This window comes from Diadema antillarum, unplaced genomic scaffold, assembly GCF_040938485.1.
Source record: "Diadema antillarum isolate AM-2024a unplaced genomic scaffold, OU_Dant_1.0 seq00000079_RagTag, whole genome shotgun sequence".
NCBI classification, from domain to species: Eukaryota; Metazoa; Echinodermata; class Echinoidea; order Diadematoida; family Diadematidae; genus Diadema; species Diadema antillarum.
The window spans coordinates 591,283-612,653 of NW_027271172.1; the positions used below are offsets into that span (position 1 = coordinate 591,283).

The 21,371-nt window shown below is 41.1% G+C and overlaps 1 protein-coding gene across 1 annotated transcript in view; it reads right to left on the reverse strand.

Moving 5' to 3' along the window:
- Nucleotides 1–553: 553 nt before the first annotated feature.
- Nucleotides 554–21,371, reverse strand: part of LOC139726122 (B9 domain-containing protein 1-like) — a 36,431-nt gene continuing 15,613 nt past the window's right edge. Inside the window, exons 5-6 of the mRNA XM_071637200.1 lie at nucleotides 12,594–12,656; nucleotides 554–625 (exon numbers count right to left, since the gene is read on the reverse strand). Coding sequence (XP_071493301.1) covers nucleotides 562–625; nucleotides 12,594–12,656 — 127 coding nt within the window. The 3' untranslated portion in view covers nucleotides 554–561. The remainder of the gene's footprint in view (nucleotides 626–12,593; nucleotides 12,657–21,371) is intronic.

A 21,371-nucleotide genomic window follows, 5' to 3' on the forward strand; every position in this document is an offset into this window, starting at 1 on the left:
CAAATTTTATTCTTTATGAGAAGTGCACATTTCCTTGACTTGTTCATGACTTAAGGTTAATAGTATATCATTCTCCCTGCTTTTTGAATGAGGCAGGTCAAGTGGTCTTTCAGTATGCTAGAAAGTAAAATATGTTGAATTTTCTTTTTTCTTTTATAATTTTCCATATATATGTGATGTAAATACTGTCCAATCCTCATCCAACTATGGCTGCACCAATACTCTAAAAATTCATATCAAACTTTTGAACAGATTGTCCAATTTTCCTCAGCTTCTCTGATGTGTCCTGCTACATATCTGTTGCTGCATCCCCTAAATTTGGGGATTCCTTCTCCTTTGAGCATGGAAAATCCAAATAGACAAACCGGATTCAAGTTTGAAGGCTTAAGTTTTAGTAATAACCATACATGACAAGATTATATATGGAACTGCGGTAAAAATAAATAAATGAAAACCAGTGAATGATTTTACTATATTATTGGTTTCATAATGTGTTTTTTTTTTCCTCTAACCTCTGAATTGTATAAAAAAAAATAATCGAGCTTTGAGTCAGGTTGGTCTTCACTTCAAATCCTGCAAAACAGGCTGGAGACAAATTTGTTTGGCATCCACTGAAATCGGCATCCTAGACAGAACACAACAAACAAGTTTAATGTAATTTCACACATTTCAGTTTAGAGGCTCAGGGATGAAAAAAGCTGGGCCTTGGGAAAAATCAAACAAACAAACAAACAAACACACAGGTGGAATTCTCATAATGAGAAAAGCAGAGCAAAAATAAGAAAAAAACAAAACAAAACACAGTTTCAGGTGAATAAGATGTGAATCAAGTGGTGTACGTTATATCAGCAAGGTAAATCCTACATGGATGTACTAAAACTAACCCGGAAGCCTGTTATGTGGTGATTTGTGAAGAGTTTAAACTGACTATAGTTACGTTCACATGCAGTTGCCAAATTTGAAGTTTATGTCGAAAACTTAACTGTCGATGATTAGCTCCACTCGTGAATTCACGACGCGGGTTCACATGCACACCTAAACTTTCAGTTACAACACTCGATGATTACAACGGAAGCGCAGAGTCTTTGCTAGATGACCTTATGCCCATACAAAATAGCACAGCCAATGAGACGCAAGGTTTATGCTAACTCACAAGCTCATTGATTATTGTGTCCACACCTAGCGAAACTACGAGTGGGGACCCCCGTGGCTCGTGGAGAGAGCGTAAACCCCGAGATGTCTCGTGATTCTAATCATCGACTAAACTTTAAGATCGCTAACTTTTGAGTGCGTCCACACGGTGCTAAACTACAATCATCGAGAATTAAATTTTCGACCTTAACTTAAAGTTTAGGAACAGCGGGTGGACCTAACTCGAGCCACCTGCATTTGTACTTGAGATGAAGTAATTTATATTAAATGCCATATATACCAATTTTGATAGTCTTTTCAAATCAGGACTTCCCAACAATTTCACCAGTGGTTAAAGGTATCGTATAGTTTTGGTTGAGACCTAATTTCAGGTTTCTAACATTTTTTGGTGAGATAATGAGAAACCTCTTATGAAATATGAAAGAGCATTGAATTCCATGAGGAATTCAACGTTTATTTGATGAAAATTGGTTTTGAAATGGCTAAGATATCCAAAACAGAGCGATTCTAATAAGTGTGGGATCCACACTTTATTACGATCGCTTTGTTTCACTTTGTTTTTGGATGTTTCAGTCATTCCAAACATGATTTTCATCAAATAAAATTTGAGTTCCTCTTAAAATGGGATGCTCTGTACTATTTCATAAGTGTTTTCTTGGTATTTCGCAAAAAGTCAAAAGCCCAATTCTCATCTCCACCAATAATGTACTATCCCTTTACATTCACAATTGTAGAGTACAGCATTATCATGCACCTTGTCATCATAATGCATACCATACAATACGCAAGCATGTCACATTGATGTCTGGATCAGAGACAGAGTGAATCTTTGTGCATGTTCTTCAATATATTCATGAATAGCACCCGACTCACAAAATTCAGGACCATAAAAACCCAGCAAAATTATATGTGGTATACATGCTGTAGTACGGAGCTTGGAGCTTCTACCACACACAGCTATTGAAACCAAGATATCATATTTGGTTTTTGTGTCTTATTCTATTTGTTGTTTTCTTCTCTCTCTCTTTTCTTTTTCATTTTGTTTTTTGTTTTTTTTGGTGGGGGGGGGGGGGTCCCATCGTTGTTCAGTGCACAATTACACTTGATAACCAAAGGACAACTTGTGGTGTCTCAATGACGTTATTTGAAGGGAAGATCGATTTGGTCCATACTTTAATGTATTCAAGATCTATAACTGGAATTTGCTTGACAGTCAGTGATTCTAAATGTAAGTCAAACTCTGAAAATGAATATGATCTGAAGACTGGTAACTGATGTATTTAGAAGACATGTTGATGCCAAAAATTTCTTTCTACTTCTGATACATGTATTTCATAATCTGGAAGATATTTTTTTTGAAAAAAAAAAATTTATTATCAATTCTTTGTGTAATAACATCAAATGGCATGGCTCCCTTGCTTTTTCACAAATGAACAGATCTGTTGAATGTCATAAAATGTTACAAATGTTTTTTCTTTTTCTTTCATCAGACCTCCATGAAACTCCATGAACTGATCAAATGTCATATTCAATCAACGGGGAAAATCCAAAGATTCACAAGTGCTGCAAGTGTGGTGAAAATCTGATAAATGTTAAGGGGTTAAAGATCATCGTCAAAATTCAAAAAGTTATCTTATGTACAAATGAGGTATTTGCTCCTATTTGTCAAGTGTGACATATGAACATAGCATAGTGGGACAAATACCATTTATTGGTGTCGAAAGGAGTACTTTGACATTTTAATAGGCTACATTGTGAGAAAGTTTGACAAATTGAGTCTGTGGGAAGCCGTCGCTCGTTAAGTAATGTAATATTTCAGTAATCTTATCAGACATCGTGCACACAAATTGAAATGGCTCGTTCCCTAATCAAATTGGGGATAGAATCTGATAATACTTGAGAAAAGTTGAGATAAAAATTCCCAAATTTTGTAGTCGAGGCAATGAATACAAGAAGGCAATAAAACACAGTCCCATGATCATTGTTGGGGCACTGTCTCATTATCGTGGGAACAAGAGACTGATCATTTTGGGGGAGTTCTTCTGTCTTTTTTTTTGGGGGGGGGTGGGGGTGGGGGTGGGGGAAGGGGTGGCAGGGAAAACCCCATGATTACATCAAAACCATGAAATCAATTTACAAACATATATATATATATGCAAGTTGGATATACTGTTTACGTCATAGTTTGCTGGCATGTACATCAGTTGACATCATGACTTATTGAAATCTGTCAAGCCTCATCATTATCATACTATATTATGTACATATTATTGGCTGACAACCAATAGAATTTTATCGCAATCTTTTTTTTTGGGGGGGGGGATGGGATTGGGTTATTGGTATCATATTGTAGAGCTTCATCTCCTCTACATTACAGTGTAAATTCAAAATTACTTTCATTTTCAGTAAAATGGTAAAAATTAAAACCACAAGGGTTCTATTTTATCCTATATTTGGAACAATGCCTATAAACTTTTTATTTAATGAAAATGATTGTTTCAATTCTATTTATGCTCAAATCTTAGAACACAATAGTGCCCTTATGGTTTTCAGCTGACGATTAAAAGCACAATCACACATGAAATTCACATACATTGTAGCTGTATTCAATAAACACTGTTGTTCGATTGACAGACTTGAGCTCTGATATCATGTGAGAAATTGAGTTTGTATGTACAGTAAGAAATGGTGAGCCTCCCAATTCAGTGAGTTCTCGACTTTATCAGCATATATCTGCTTTTTCTCAAGCTGTCGCAGTTATGATGGTAAATCTATTAATAGAGCAGCTCAATGAGCACATTTATACATGCATATTATTAGAACAGCTGTGTTTCTTCACCAAAATTATCACCACCAAGATGACAGCTCTACATTGTACCGTATGACAGCTCTACATTGTACCGTATGTCTCCCCCCCCAAAAAAAAAAACAAACAAAAAAAACATATATATATATATATATATATATATATATATATATATATATATAAATACAGCAGGACCCTCTGCAATGATTACTTTAAAGATAGTGAATAAATCCAAACAAAATTTCAGGGTATGAAACTATAAGTTACTACCCACATCTTACAGAAAACCCATTCCGATTTGCTTCAGTGGTCAAAGAGAAATGAGGAGTTTTGTAGAGCATGTCAGGAATCCCTTCCCTCCAAGTTCTATCCATTGTGTTCACACATTATGCAGATCCAAGAGCATCCATGTGCTACACTTGGAAGAATCAGACCAATGACATTGTAGCGGTTTCCAATATCTCTGTATTTTTACTGTCTGGCTGCCGTCAATTATGCTGTCTGGCAACTCAGCATTCTGTCAACAGCCACGCGAACTTCCTTTGTGCGCCGGCACGAGACAGGTGCGCACTACATTCTCCGCCTTTGTCATCGTGCCGAGGTACGCGTAGTTCACATTCCAACAGTAGTCGGATTCTCATAAACACACCCCCTGTTTTGCTGTCACGGAAACAAGCTACCAATTAGTGGCGAGCTGTGCATCTTCACCAGCCAATTACCACTCTCAGAGCTCCTGTCCGTGACACGTTTTCTCCGACCACGCTGTTTCATTTTCCACGCTTCCTCACTTCACGGTTAGCTTTCACCCTGAGAGCATGTTCTAATCGTTGGAGTCACTCACGTCCGCATATCACGTCCGTATATTACTTCCCACGTCTTTTCCCGCGCACGATACCTCGCGCCGTGGACTGTCATTTCTTACGGATTTACATTTCATATGGAATATTACACTTCCTCGGATTTTATACCTCGCGACATCCGCTCCTTTTTGTATCGCGACTCGCCCTTTCTTCATGCTCTACACTCCAACCTGGGGATTTTCTACGTAGCTGCATTCAACGCGATTCGCGTCGTTACATCGCTGCATCGGTCCTGCTAGCGTGCTGTCGGTGGTGTGCAGACTCTATCAGGGACCTCGCAGTTCTTCGACCCAGCGCTCCAGCGGTGGATTCTACCCTCGCTTGTGCTAGCCGCGGCACCCGGAGGCTACTCCACGCTGTCGCTGGATCACCTGTACATATTTATATGGGACACTGTCGTCTTCGGACACCCAAAGTGCATTCGGAGTTAGTCCATATTATTTAATATCAGTTCGGGAAGTGCAATACCCATTACAAGGACACTGTTCACCTTTACGGGTGCCCTGGTGCATTACGCTACCGTCATACGGTCGTCTACCACTCCTGCTGGTGGTGCCTTCAGCTTCAAGTCCCGTTAGCCACTCGGTGAGTAATTGTTAGGTATTACATCATAGGCCCGTACCATAATACCTACATTGGTGACCCCGACGTGATCATATAGGGCCAACTTCGCGTCTCATTCTACATTCTCACCCTTCACTTCGACGAATACAATGACTACCACCAGCCCTCCGGCGGACGTCATAGCGAACCTCACGGCGCAGGTCCTGCTGCTAACAGAGCAGCTGTTCATACTGGTAGCACGCATGGACGAACGACGGTCTCAGCGAACGTCACGCCGTTCGCAACGGAAATACCGTCCTCGTCCTCGTCAGCGGTCCAGATGCGGCAACCGCGGCCATGGAGGCGGGCCGCGCAGCGCGCCGCGGAAGCGAACCCCTTCCCAAATCCGACACGCTGGCAGTGAGTGCTACTTCCACTGGAAGTTTGGCGACGACGCCCGGCAGTGCTGCTCACCCTGCTCGAGGCGAAAAACCTCAACCACTTCCAACGCACCAGAGAATAAACAGCCCAGCCAGAGACCAGCGGCGACGAGCCCCTCTGGCAGCGACACAACTGGTCGCCGATCTCCCACCCCGGATCGACAACACCGGGCTGTCGAACACGGCACACGCTTTTTAGTCGACACCGGAGCTGAAGTCAGCGTCCTTCCTCCTTCAGCAGCTGATAAGACTAATTCTTCGCCCACATTTCATCTCCAGGCGGTGAACAAGTCTTCTATCACCACTTATGGAGAGCGCTCACTCACGCTCGATTTTGGTCTCCGTCGCACCTTTCGATGGATTTTCATCATAGCAGATGTGCCTACACCCATCATCGGGGCAGATTTCTTACGACATTTTGGTTTGTTAGTGGATGTCAAACACCACAAGCTCATTGACTCCACTACACACCTTTCTGTCAATGGTGTCTGCGCCCACAACTCTCCCTCCATCGTGAGTCCGATGTTCTCTCGGCCGGACGATCATAGGTATGATACTATCGTCCAACAGTATCCTATCACTCGCCCTACCTATGATCAGAAGGCCGTGAAACATTCGGTAACTCATCACATAGTTACCCGTGGACCCCCCGTGGCAGCCCGACCACGTCGCTTGGCAGCAGACCGCCTCGCCATCGCCAAGGCAGAGTTTGAACACATGTTAGAGCTGGGTATCATCCGTCCCTCCAGCAGCAACTGGTCATCCCCACTACACATGGTGCCCAAGAAAACCCCGGGAGACTGGCGACCGTGCGGGGATTATCGCGCCCTCAACGCCAGGACGATACCAGACCAGTACCCACTTCCCCATCTGCACGACTTTGCTGCCCAACTCCAAGGCAAGTCCATCTTCACTAAGATAGACTTGGTTCGTGCATACCACCAAATCCCAGTGATGTACGCCAGTGGGTCAGGTCATGTGTGGCTTGTCAAAAAGCCAAGGTACATCGCCACGTCAAGGCTCCACTGGGCACCTACACCACTCCAGATGCTCAATTTCAACATGTCCACATCGACATCGTTGGACCCCTCCCCCCTTCGTGTGGACATCAATACCTCCTCACATGTGTAGACCGGTACAGTAGATGGGCAGATGCTATACCAATCCATGACATCACAGCAGAGACCGTCGCAAAAGCCTTCATACATCACTGGGTAGCCAGGCACGGTGTACCATCTACTGTAACCACAGACCGAGGTCGCCAGTTTGAGTCGTCACTCTTCAACGAGCTCACTAACACACTGGGAACGACTCACATTCACACCACAGCATACCACCCAGCTGCTAAAGGCCTTGTCGAGCATTTTCATCGACAGCTCAAGTCCTCGCTGAAAGCCCACGACCACAGCGACAAGTGGTATGAACTCCTCCCCATCATTCTGCTTGGTATACGGTCTACCATAAAGGAGGATATTGGATGTACCCCCGCTGAGATGTTATATGGCACGACTCTAGTCCTACCTGGTCAGATGGTCATCCCAGCCACTACCACCACACTAGATGATCCTGCCAACTATGTCCATCGTTTACGTGAGTACATGTCCACTCTACATCCAGCCCACTCACGCAAACAGAACACCACATCTCACATCCCTACACATCTCCACAACTCCACGCATGTTTTTGTCAGACGGGACGGTGTACATCGACCCTTACAGACACCATACACTGGACCATACAAAGTGCTGCGTCGATCTCCCAAGCACTTCACACTGGAGATCAACGGTAAGAGGGAGACCGTCACTATCGACCGCCTAAAGGCAGCCTTCTTAGAAGCCGCACCGGTCCAGCAACCTCCACCCGTCCCCGCCAGAACTCCGGCGACCACACCGAGCTCCCCGCTCACTACACCACAGCCCCAGCAGCGGCAGCCTACACCACTGCAGCAGCCAACAGGTGCACAACCGCAGCACGAGCTGCCAACACGAACAGCACGCACTGGCGGTAAGCACGTACACTGGCCAGCCCATTACGTTCAATACAGATACTTCGACACGTGAAATTTTCAACCCCTACTTCCTTCACATTTCTCACAATCGATCGCTCATTTCTAGTCTTCACTCCACTGACTCCTCCACTAGCGATCTGGAAGGGGGCTAAATGTAGCAGTTTCCAATATCTCTGTATTTTTACTGTCTGGCTGCCGTCAATTATGCTGTCTGACAACCCAGCATTCTGTCAACAGCCACGCGAACTTCCTTTGTGCGCCGGCACGAGACAGGTGCGCACTACATTCTCCGCCTTTGTCATCGTGCCGAGGTACGCGTAGTTCACATTCCAACAGTAGTCGGATTCTCATAAACACACCCCCTGTTTTGCTGTCACGGAAACAAGCTACCAATTAGTGGCGAGCTGTGCATCTTCACCAGCCAATTACCACTCTCAGAGCTCCTGTCCGTGACACGTTTTCTCCGACCACGCTGTTTCATTTTCCACGCTTCCTCACTTCACGGTTAGCTTTCACCCTGAGAGCACGTTCTAATCGTTGGAGTCACTCACGTCCGCATATCACGTCCGTATATTACTTCCCACGTCTTTTCCCGCGCACGATACCTCGCGCCGTGGACTGTCATTTCTTACGGATTTACATTTCATACGGAATATTACACTTCCTCGGATTTTATACCTCGCGACATCCGCTCCTTTTTGTATCGCGACTCGCCCTTTCTTCATGCTCTACACTCCAACCTGGGGATTTTCTACGTAGCTGCATTCAACGCGATTCGCGTCGTTACATCGCTGCATCGGTCCTGCTAGCGTGCTGTCGGTGGTGTGCAGACTCTATCAGGGACCTCGCAGTTCTTCGACCCAGTGCTCCAGCGGTGGATTCTACCCTCGCTTGTGCTAGCCGCGGCACCCGGAGGCTACTCCACGCTGTCGCTGGATCATCTGTAGATATTTATATGGGACACTGTCGTCTTCGGACACCCAAAGTGCATTCGGAGTTGGTCCATATTATTTAATGTCAGTTCGGGAAGTGCAATACCCATTACAAGGACACTGTTCACCTTTACGGGTGCCCTGGTGCATTACGCTACCGTCATACGGTCGTCTACCACTCCTGCTGGTGGTGCCTTCAGCTTCAAGTCCCGTTAGCCACTCGGTGAGTAATTGTTAGGTATTACATCATAGGCCCGTACCATAATACCTACAACATAATTTACAATGATCCACATTTCTCTGTGACCACTTAACCAAATTGAATGGGGTTTTCTGCAAAATACAGCGAAGATGTCATATTTGATGACCCAGAAGTAGCATTTAGACAGTTTAATCATATTGGTGATTACAATGTATCAATGCAAAAATCCGATTGTAATTTTTTGGGGGACATACTGTATATCACAGATATTGAAAAGCCCACTGTCAATGCTCCTGTATGCCCTCTCCCCTGGAATTGTACCACCTTTGTGAATTGGTTATCACCTTATCAATATTTGCTTCAGCTTTCTTAAACTTTTACTAACCTGTGGTTTTCATTTTACCAATGTTTATAAGCCACGCATTACAGTAGCCCCTCTAGGTATACTACTCCTTCAGTCTCATACATAGTCCATAAATCTGAAAGTAAAACCCTCCCTTTCTGTTCCTGTCACACACACACAATCACACACAATATCATCAAAAATTGCGTGCGAGTGTTAAGTTTTACAGACAAAGAAACTGTTTAACGACAAATAGTTTACGACAAAATTTTTAACAAACAGATTTCTGGTGTAATTTTTCATCTCTTTTGGAACTGAAAATGATCATACCAGTTTCATACAAGTGCGCTCCTTGTGCTGGTATATTTGCTGGTTTGTCAGCTTGTTTGTTTTGTTCAGAGGGCACTGACAGATAGGGGCACTTTAGGGGTACGAACTTTCGCAGATCTATACATATACATGTACACTAAAAAAACAGTGGACATTTTGATCTTGAGTGATTGGGCTATACTTCATTCCATGCAAAAACATTTAAACCCTTCCAGACAAAAAACAACAACAACAACAACAACAAGCAAACAAACAAAACAAACTTCAAGCATTGTACACGTTTCTCATAATGATTGTGTATGATACCCCATCACTTGGATAAAGAAGTGCTAAAGGCAACAACTTTTTTTTTCTCAAAGTTACATCAGCAATCATTGCTGGCTGAAAGTTACATCACACCTGTCAAAGATATTGAACTTTGACAAATGTTGTTTGTGACAGAAAAATGGACAATGGCTTGAAGGCCTAGATCAACACACCTTTCAACAAAAGAGAGTTCCCCTTCATTCAGAGAAGAAAATTAGGTCATGAAATGATTTTTTTATCTTCGGTAATTCTCAAGGAATTTCAATTTTTTCTTTGGAATGTACCAATACATAAGAGTAATAGTTGCATAAATTTCAGGTCAGATTTTTTTATACATGACATAGTTTTTCAACGGAAAAGCAATCCGAGGACTGATTGCCTTTATTATTCCAGATATCTCCGTTGCAATTATAGAATTGCAGACTCTCAGGCCACTTTAAACGACCGCAGACCACAACCACATTATGACATGTGATATAACAATATGTCATAGTTTACCACCCACACCTGTCAATCAAGTCCATTAAATAACATTCAATCCGCCTCCATGCAAAGGTATGTGAGTACTTACAGGCACTTTGTCATCAGAAGTAAACGAGAAGTCCTTCTAAGCTCCACTTAATCAAACATGTTTTTAAGTGTCAATACATTTAGAAACAAATTGTGCACTCCTGGAACCACACAAAACTTGGCTGGAAGACACCTCCACCTCACAATATGCTTTCCACATCAATGAAGAAATATTTGCAAGAATAATATCATGATTCTCCGCTGCCTCCAGGCAAACACATAAAGCCACACCCATAAATCATCTCTATAATATAGAATAGCATCCAACGTGATTCTCTTATTACTCAGACATAGTTTTTTGTTGTTGTCATTTTTTTTTTGTAGCAGGAAAGTTTAACTCTTTACGTGCCACGTTCGCACTCCCGACTCAGTCGATGGTGTGCGAAGTTGCGAAATTTTGCTCAAACACACAAACCCACCCAAACCAGTCAATAAATTGCCACATGCCGCAGTCATGAGAGCGTCACTTGCGATTCCATTCCTGTAACATGTAGCTTGCATCATGCGGTGATTGAATATCACACAGTGTTCCTTATTGGATTTGCCAGTAATTTCTATGTTTCCGTCACTGTTATTTGTGCGACGGTCATGCCTTGACAATTTTTCAGGTGCGGATCATTTGAAAGATAAATAGTCATAGATTATTCAGGGAATTTATATCATGGCAAAGCTTGGCATTTTCTCTGTAACTTCATTCATTGCATGTCAAGCATAACATAATCATTTTACTCTTCATGTGCCACGTTCACACGCCCAACTCAGTCTACAGCTTGCCAACTTCGCATATTCTGCTCAGACGCACAAACCCAGCCAAACCGATCGATAAATCGCCAAATGTCACATTACGATGAAAGCGTTTGTTGCGATTCTCTTCCTCTCACATGTAGCTCGCATTTTATGTAATGATTGACCAGAAAGAAGTGTTCCCTATTGGTTTCTGTTGAGGTTTTAACAGAAATGTATAAAAGTGATATAGATTTGAAAAGCTGAATGTTTTCTAAAAGCATAACTTCGTTGGTGTCTCGAAATAATGTGGCACACAGGAGGTTTCCACCATGGAACATAAAGAGTTAAAGAAAGGGTTACATGAATATGAAAAACAGTTTTGTTTTACGAAAGCATACCTACATTGCAGTCTCAGAATAATGTGCCTCACAGGAGGTTTATATCATGGCACATGAAGATTTAAATTTCTTCCTAGCCATCGGAGGGCCTTGCTCCGGAGTCCCCTGGTGGAGAAATATATTTTAGCCCCATCATCATATGAACACTACACAGAATTCCCACCTGTATGCAAAGTTTATCACCTTTAGCCAAAGTGCCCATGGTGAGTGATAGCCATCATGACCATGACCTCAACACTATTTTATCAATACCAATAATAATTTTACCACTACTTACAGTGTTATGATAAAACCTTACAAACCCACATCATTCTATAGGAGTGGTACATAGTCATGAAGCTCAACTGAATCTGATTTTGAGGGGTTTAATTGCAAAAGCACACAGCACAAAAATTAAACTCTGATAAAAGGCAGTTGGAGTTTAACTGGGACACTAATGCAGTTCTGATGGTATCCACCATAATACTGAAAAAAAAAATAGTACACAGACAGGTGAAAGGCTTCTGCACTTTTTTTTTTCATATTCTTCATCCTCTTTTTCTGCATAACAAATCTTTGTGGAGGTGCAAACTTTTGCATCATCTGATAGGACTGTATTAAGTGAATTATCAACTCAGACCAAAATTAGTATCAATTGAGGTTGATTTCATCAACTTATCTATTGCAGGCACTTCATCCCTGAAACTTCTGCTTTCTATAACTTCAAGACAGAGGTACACCTAGCATAGGGCACAGACTTCCAGGCTTATGTACAGAATTCCAAATCATAACCGTGGCAGAAATAGTATTTGTTTTTTTCACAATCGCAACCTGCATGTCCAATACCTAACAAAATATGACTGGCTTAGAAATGGCCACTTCATGGCTATGAAACGTCAATACACAGAAGCCAAAAGACTTCAACTGTAAATAAAAGCGTGGTACATAACCTATCATTAAGGAAGTATAAACACCTGTATATTGTGTTTCACACTTACCCGAGAAATTTCTGAAATCTTGACGAGGCTTCGGGAACAAACATGGGCACTATTCTTGCATGCCTGCAACAGACAAAATTGAGAAGTCAGACAAAAACATTGGTGTACCTTTCCATTGGTTCAAAATTGAAGGTTACAGTCTTTTCATCCCATTGGAATATCAAGACTTGACTCACACTATGAAAAACAGAAGAAAAATTCAAGGGATTGTCTCTATTACAAAGACATGCTGCAAAATTTCATGATTTATGGGTTGTTTTTGTGAGTTTTATGGGGGAGGGAGATTTAAAAAGGAAAGGTAAAAATGCAGCCTGGACAGGAGACATATAACCTGTGACTTCAACAGAAATTAAAGAAAATTAAAAAAGCAAAGACAGAAAGGGGGGGAGGGGTGAGGGACGGAGAGGGACAGGGAGGGATGTCGGCTTTGGAACCACATAATACAACAGATCAAACTTTGTTCATTTTAATTTTTTTCCACCATTTTTAATGTTTCTGACAAAGCTACATAACACAATGTAAACACAAAGCAACTTTGCCACGAACAACCTGGATACTAAATACTACAATAATGTTCATATGACACAGTCCTGATCTTTTTGATGGCGATGCACAATTGTATCTCTGTAAGAGTTGAACACATTTCTGTTGATAATAATATGAAAGCATACTGAATATTAAGACATGATTTGGTGATACATTTATATTTTTACATTACTGTGACAGCAGTGACACTACTACATACTTTGTCTGTGCCTTGTGCCTCCTGCTTATTCCAGGTGGCAGTCTAGGCCTTGCACATTAATAAATGATCAACTACATTTTTATTATAAAGAAAATTAAAAAAAACTAGAAATGTCGCTCTGGCAACTGGTATGCCTCCGCCATAATGCATGATTTTCCCAATAGGTCTAGATAGTACATGTGGACAATGTGTGATTACATTTTCACAAAATTGGCAAAATATTGAAATGACAAGTTTGTCACAAATGTGTTGAATGTTCACCTTCCTTGACCTAGGTTTAATTGGATGAATAGGAGAGCATGTATCTAGGGATTTAAGGACTTTAACTTGACTTTGACCCATTCATACATTTAGGCATTGAGTAATTTTCAAGGTACAGGTGTGGAGAAAAAGTGCAATTTCTGAATTGAATAGTAAATTGTTACCATTTTCATCTGGCCCTTGACCCTAAAATTCATAAGATAATCACTTTCAGGTAGAACATACATAATATGTACTAAGTTTCAAGATAACTTGAGCCACTTCCGAGATATGGAGGAAAAAGTTAGTTCAGCACTTTCACTTGATCTTTGACCTTTTGACCTTTGAGGCAAAAAAAGAAGAAAAAAAAAAACTTCAAGAGAATTTCTATTAGGTTACACATGCATACACCAAGTGTTAAAAAAAAAAATAACCCTGCTGGCATTGCATAAATATGAAGGAAATAGTAAAATTTTGAAGTGTTGCACTTGACCTTTGACCCCTGACCTTTGACCCCATGAACTCTACATTCTCTAGATAATCACTTCCAGTCAGTACATGTATATACTATATTCCATAAAGATACCTTGAACAATTTTCCAAGGTACGGAGAAAAAAAAGAAGTTTTAATATTCTAACTTGACCTTTTGACCTTTGGCCTTTGACCTCATGACCCAAACTTTCACCAGAGAATCTTAATTGGGTAATACATGTATACACTACGTTTCAAGAAAATATCTTCAGGCATTCAATAGATATGGTGGAAATAGTGAAATTTTATGTATTTGACCCTGACCTTTTGACCTTTGACCTTTGACCTCATGACCCAAACTTTCACCAGAGAATCTCAATTGGGTAATACATGTATACACTAAGTTTAAAGAAAATATCTTCAGGCATTCAATAGATATGGTGGAAATAGTGAAAATTGATGTATTTGACCCTGACCTTTTGACCTTTGACCTTTGACATCATGACCCAAACTTTCACCAGAGAATCTTAATCGGGTAATACATGTATACACTAAGTTTCAAGAAAACATCTTCAGGCATTCAATAGATATGGTGGAAATAGTGAAATTTTATGTATTTGACCTTGACCTTTTGACCTTTGACCTTGAGCATGTGCACCCAAAAGTTGATAGGCACAACTTCACCCCCTAATACACATACATGCCAAGTTTCATTAGGATACCTCAACAGGTTTTGATAGTTACCTTGTCCACAAAATTCATTACGGACGGACGGAAGGACGGACGGACGGACGGAAGGACGGACGGACGGACAACCCGAAAACATAATGCCTCCGGCACCACTTCGTGGCGGAGGCATAAAAATTGTCTGGACATCACATAGAAAGAGAGAGAAAAAAAAATCCTGCACACTCTGCACATGTATACATTGAAACATTTTGCTGTACATAAACCTGTCGTGCCATAGGTAAATAATCATTGTATGATTACTAATAACCCTGGCTGAGTAATTAGAATTTGATGGCCTCATATATTTTATGGTTGCCAGTTAGTTGGTCAGTTTAGTTGGTTGTTTGATCTGTGGGGTGGTTGATTCATTGTGAATGTTGTACATGTATTAACTGGGTGGATACCTAATTGTTTGGAATTGCTGGTTGGTTGACTGGTCTGCCATTTGGTAAATAATATTTGTTCAGACATAATTCTTTGGTTGGTTGCATGCTGAGGGGGAGAATTTTGTGGATGCAAGACTTATTTTCACCGGCCCCTCCCACCCTACCATTTTGTACTCAAATAAAATCAGATCTGCTCTTATTAATGCCAATGAGTAAACTTTAGCCCCACAATCCCTCCATTTGGAAAAATCTCATCCAATCTAACCTTCAATGTGTTTTGTTTTTCAACATGTTCACCGATTAATGTAGATGTAAAAGAAGATCCAATCAGATCTGATCAGGTCAGGTTCTGAAACCACCTACAGGGGCTGGTTTCAGAGCCTGCTATCATAACTTCTGCTGCAGTATAAGCGCGAGGGGGTTCGAGAAGCCACTTTTTAGCCAACCTACAGGTTATCACTGAAGGTCATTGCCTGCTAATGTAAGCCACCCAGCTGTCACGACCAATCCCGCAGATATAACCCGCACAATTTGCACACTTTTGCGCAAAAGCCCGTGCCGTGTATCAGAGGGGAAGAGCCAGTTGGGCCTGCTAGGACCTGCTTTTGGTGAGCAGTATCAACAGACAAGAGGCCGCTTTTTCAGAGCGGGCTGCTGAACCTCCTCAAGGAGGCTTTGAAACCTGCTGCTCCCACTATAACTGAGGTATAAGTGTCAATGAATGGGAATTACCTAATCTCCCTTATCCCTATTCTGTTATCACAGCCCTCCTGTCATACTAAAGCACAGTATCTCTATTAAGTGGGCTTGCTAACCTGACACCTAGATGAAGTTTGAATGGATTATTGAATGCTGGTGAAATAAAGCTTGGTGCATCATTCAAACAAATGCCACAGCACAAACGGTTAAGCTATAATGATAAAATGCACCTCCTAAGTGTTGCTGAACGTTGTACTTTTAAACTTTTCTGTGTCAGGGACTGGACAGTGTGTACACTTCTATGGGGTTTTCTGTGACAATCCCAACTCAAAACATACATAGGGTTTACTTGGTGTTAATTCCTTTGTGTTAGAGACTTTCCAATCAAATAAATGGTATGAAAATAGTGAATGGCCTTGGTCATGAATACGATGGTTCAAGATTTCACAGATGGTGAAAGATGGGTTCTAGTGTGCCTCATCTTTCATGAAAGATTAGGCACACTAGAACCTATCTTTCACCATCACCAAGCGCACAATGTTCCACTGCATGGGTAAAGACCATCCGCTCTCTGTTCTACACAACGCATTAGATGTCAATGAAATGGCAACCATTTTATGGCACACAGTCAGTCAAACATGAAAACGTATGACTGTATGTGGCTTTAAAAAGTACTTATCTGTAAAGATTTAATGAGTAACTCAAGATGGGCTTGTACTGATTTAGAATGCGCAGCAGAGATATGTTTGATGTGACGTCAGAGGTGTGCGATGACCATTGCAAAAACTATGAGTTGATCATGACTTGAACACGGAAGTCAATTTTAATTGGTGACATCAGCCGTGTGCTATCCATTTTTTGCTTGACAAAAATTACACAGCTCAACAGCGACAGTGTGCAATGATACTTTTAATTGTATGTCACGTGATGAGCAACTGACCAATAGGATCTTGCTAAAATCGTTTTAGGTGTTGTATAATAGCAACTGTAATCGTACACAAACCCGATCTACTGCCCTTCGATATCTTCTTTCATCATCCCCCCTCCCATCACCATCACCAACTACTTGACCACCAATCTAAGAGTTCAAGTTCCCTCTGTCCACCTGCGATTCCCTATTATTTCATGAGTATGCAAGACCGATGTCCAGCAAACTGAAGAGATACCTGCAACTTTACTGTATGTTCTCCTGTAGCAATTGACCTGCTAATTAAACACTTTAGATAGGCATGTAGATGGCCCTTGCTCCAAATAAACACAAATACAGGTACACCATATAAGGGCATTCAAAAGTTGGGGGCAAGTAAGCTAAAGTATGATGAGAATACATTTCTTGATGCATGGCATTCTTGTAATAAGTCACATGTCACACAGCAATATAAGGTACACATATATCTGTATATAATTGGCACTCAATACACTGGTTTCATTGCTTGTCCTTCACATGAATTAGAAAAAAAAAATCCAGTTTGATTCTCTGGATGTTGCTGGTACAACTACATTGAAATGAAACTCATAATCACGAGATAAAGCACAACTCCACCCAGCACTTTGACGTGATATTCACCTCAAACACCTTCAGGTTTTCTATGAAGGGGATATGAGGGGTTACATAATGATACTAGTGACAAAAAAAAAAAAAATCACTCAAATTACCATTTTTCAGGATTTGAAACCACAATATACTAGAATAATGAATTCAAATTACATTCAAACATTCAAATTCTACTCTGGAGGTGAATTCGAGTGGGGAAAAAAAATCAATCAAATCATAGTACGGATTCTTGTGTGTATGGCTTGATCTCTGAAACATGATTTGGGAGGCGGAGCTTTACATCTTGACCTGACCACTTCCACTGCCAAACCACAAGTGTAAAATAGTTTGTACTAGGAGTTGATGCATGTACACACATAAATTTGTAGGTGCCAATGTACTCCGCAACTCAAACTATCACATAAACATTTCCCTACTTTGATTGCAGTGCAGTTTAATAGAACAAAAAAAAAACAAGAGACCCGCGGGTCTAGCGCTCACCCGAGTATCACAAGTTCACCTTTCACGCAGTCACTAATCTATTAAATTATTCACAGCTCTACTAAAATTTGACCAGGCATTCTCAAGTAGAAGATGAAAATGTACAATAAGGGCCCAAAGTTTTTAAGATTCCTTAATTTGGGGGGATTGGGGCCCCCTGGGACCCTCTGGGTGGGGCATGGTGCCCATTTTGATAAATTGAGATCCTGACCCCCTAGGGATGCTACCTGCCAAGTTTGACGAAAATCCATCATGAGGCTTTCAGGAAGAAGATGAAAATGTACAATTCAGGCTCCCATTTGGATCTCCCCCCCCCCCCCCCCCCCGCCCCCAAGAGGGGCACCCCAGGATCTGCTATGAACAAACTTGAAATTACTGTCATTACTGCACTCACTCATAGTATCTCTTAGCTCTATAACTTCTGATTCTAGAGAAGATTTTTAAAGATTCCTTCATTTTTGGGGGAGGGGGTTGTTGGGCCCCCCTGGGGGCCCCTAGGTGGGGCATGGTGCCCATTTTAACAAATTGAGATCCTAACCCCCTAGGGATGCTACCTGCCAAGTTTGGTGAAAATTGGTCATGGGGCTCTCAAGAAGAAGATGAAAATGTACAATTTAGGCCCCATTAGGACCCCTCCCCACCCCCCTCCCCTGAGTCCCAAGGGGGGCGCCCCTGATTCTGCCATGAACAAACTTGAAACTACAGTCATCAATGTACTAACTCATAGTATTAACTTAGCTCTATCACTTCTGGTTCTAGAGAAGAAGATTTTTATAGATTCCTTAATTTTGGAGGGTTGGGGCCCCCCTGGGGCCCCCCTGGGCGGGGCATGGTACCCATTTTTAACAAATTGAGTTCCTAACCCCCTAGGGATGCTACCTGCCAAGTTTGATGAAAATCGGTCTTGGGGTTTTCAAGAAGAAGATGAAAATGTAAAAAGTTTACGCACGACGCACGACGCACGCCCGACGCCGGACGAAGGGCGATCGCACTAGCTTACTTGAGCCTTTGGCTCAGGTGAGCTAAAAAGCCAAACATGCAAGCTTGATTAACATGGCACAAAGGATTGAAAAAAAAAAAGAAGATCAATCTACTATGGATGTTCCTTTGCTAGCTAGAAATCTGCCACTCTTTACAAGGGTTTGATTTAACATTTCTGTTAATTCTCTGCTTTCATCTCCTTCCCGCCGACCACACTATCACCCTCTGAAGCAGACTAATTTAATTGAATAGAAATGTCTGGATAGGCATGAAAACAAACAAACAAACAAAATAAAAACAGAACAGAATGACACCTGGGATACTTTCAAATATCATTCCCTAACAACGGCAGGGCAGTCTTGATACTGCTTTTTTGGCAAGTTTCCTTTTGGCAAAAGAAGTTGCATTCGATACTGTTTGTTCGTCGATGCTTATGAAGTGTCTAGTTTCCACAAACATATACAATGTTATTTTCATATGCCCAAGTATTTAGCAGTGATATTTTTTTTTCATTCCTCTCTTTTCATCTAATATCAAATCTTTGTCTGGACTCTTCAGTGTTCATAACCTAAACTTGGACAGAGCACACTCAGTGCTCCTTTCACTCTCAATCTGTCTGTGTTTGTTTAAGTCTTATCTCTTGTAAAGTTATCACATATTTTATGATATAAATAGTGTAGCCCGAGTGTTATTGGACAAACTTCACCAAGTAAGACACTTATGTTACAAAGTACAGCTTGGCACTCCAATGCCCCATGTCAATAATGGATACAACACACACACACACACAAAAGAGAGAGAGAAAAAAAAAGAGGGAGAGATGACAATAACTGAACTTATCAGGGGCAGATCCAGGGATTCTGTAAAGGGGGGGGGGGCACAGCTAATATTTCTGGTGCCACTTCCGGGTTTCATTTCATTTTTTTCTTTTAATTTCTTTTGTTTTTAACGAAAAATAAGGGGGGAGCGCGACATGTGAGGGTTGAGCCCCCCCCCCCCCCCCCCCAATTAAGCATTGCTCTCCACATTTCCTACATTACACGTTATAATAATGCAATGAAACCTATATGGAAAGATAGCACTCATGGCAGACACTTAGAGAAGGTAAAACAAATGTCACTCAGTGTTATACATACAAATCACATCCTATAAATGTGACCACCCAGCTCAAAACCCTCAATAAGCAGGTCAAAATGAATTTCCACTTTTCTATTTCTAGTTTAAAATGCTTTACAATGATATATAACACCACTTTAAACACTGGCGCTGGTCCCAGACTGGTTAAAATCACGATCAGGCCAGTAACTTTTCAGGAATTGCCAAATTTACTGGTCAGACATGACTAGTATAAAAAAAAAAATTAAAAAAAAATTGTTTTGTTTGTAGCCATTTGATGCAGTTTTAAGGCACAAAAGTTTGACAGTAGGTAGAGAAAAGAATATTATACTCTTCAAGGTAAGACAACTGAGCAAAAAAAATGAGTTGTTCAATCCATATGACAGATTTTGGTCCATTACGGAGAATCCTAATCTGCAACTTTTCGTGGGTTTAGAGCTAAATGGTCATAAATGCCAGGTTCAAGTCATGGTCGGTGCCACGTTTTCAAAAGTGGGGGCCAACTTCTGTGATTCATGAGCAAACAAGCAAAAACACAAACAAACAAAAAAGGCCTTCTGCACAACTTTGTGCCTTTCTTCAGCTGCCAAGCCAAAAAAACAAAACTAACAAAAACAAACAAAACAAAACAAAAAACAAAACAAAACAAAAAACATTGTTGATCTGTCTGTTGTCATGTATAATAATGTTTAAAGTCTTTTTTTTCCAGTTGGAATCTTAGAATTGCCTTCACTTTAATATCTATGATCAACAATTTCCTTCCATTCCACACAGTGTGCACCCTGTTGAGTTTGAAAGGTAGAAGAATAGGTTTGAAAACTGCTTATCCAACAGTGACAAGCCATTGGAGTCTGAAAGTTTGAAAGGTAGGAGTTTGAAAGGTATATTCTCCCCCAAATGATAGGACACTCAAAATGACAACCACAAGTTTATCCAAGCTCCCAACTAGAAACAGCAAAAGTGAGAACTCTGACAGACATTATAGTTGTTGGACTGTGCAGGTAAATCCACAAAAAGAGCTCACTAAACTGAACTTAACGAAATGAAATATTCATACATTTTTAGCTATCAAAGAGCTTTGTCTGTCAAAGTGAAGTAAACAGAAACAGCATGTTACCTAACACTTTTCATTTTATAGTTACATCCAATATTCGCCGCAATACAAATTGCAAGCCACATGTCCTCCCCCCCCCCCCCAAAAAAAAAGCAAACAAAAAGCAAAACAAATCTCATATTCTCTGGGGTTACTGAAGAAAACATCTTCAGTGTGCATTGTATATTTTCCTGGCAGTCAATGCCTTAATTAACGGACAAGTTCACCTTCATATACAAGTACATAAGGATTGATAGAATGCAGCAATATTAGTAGAACACA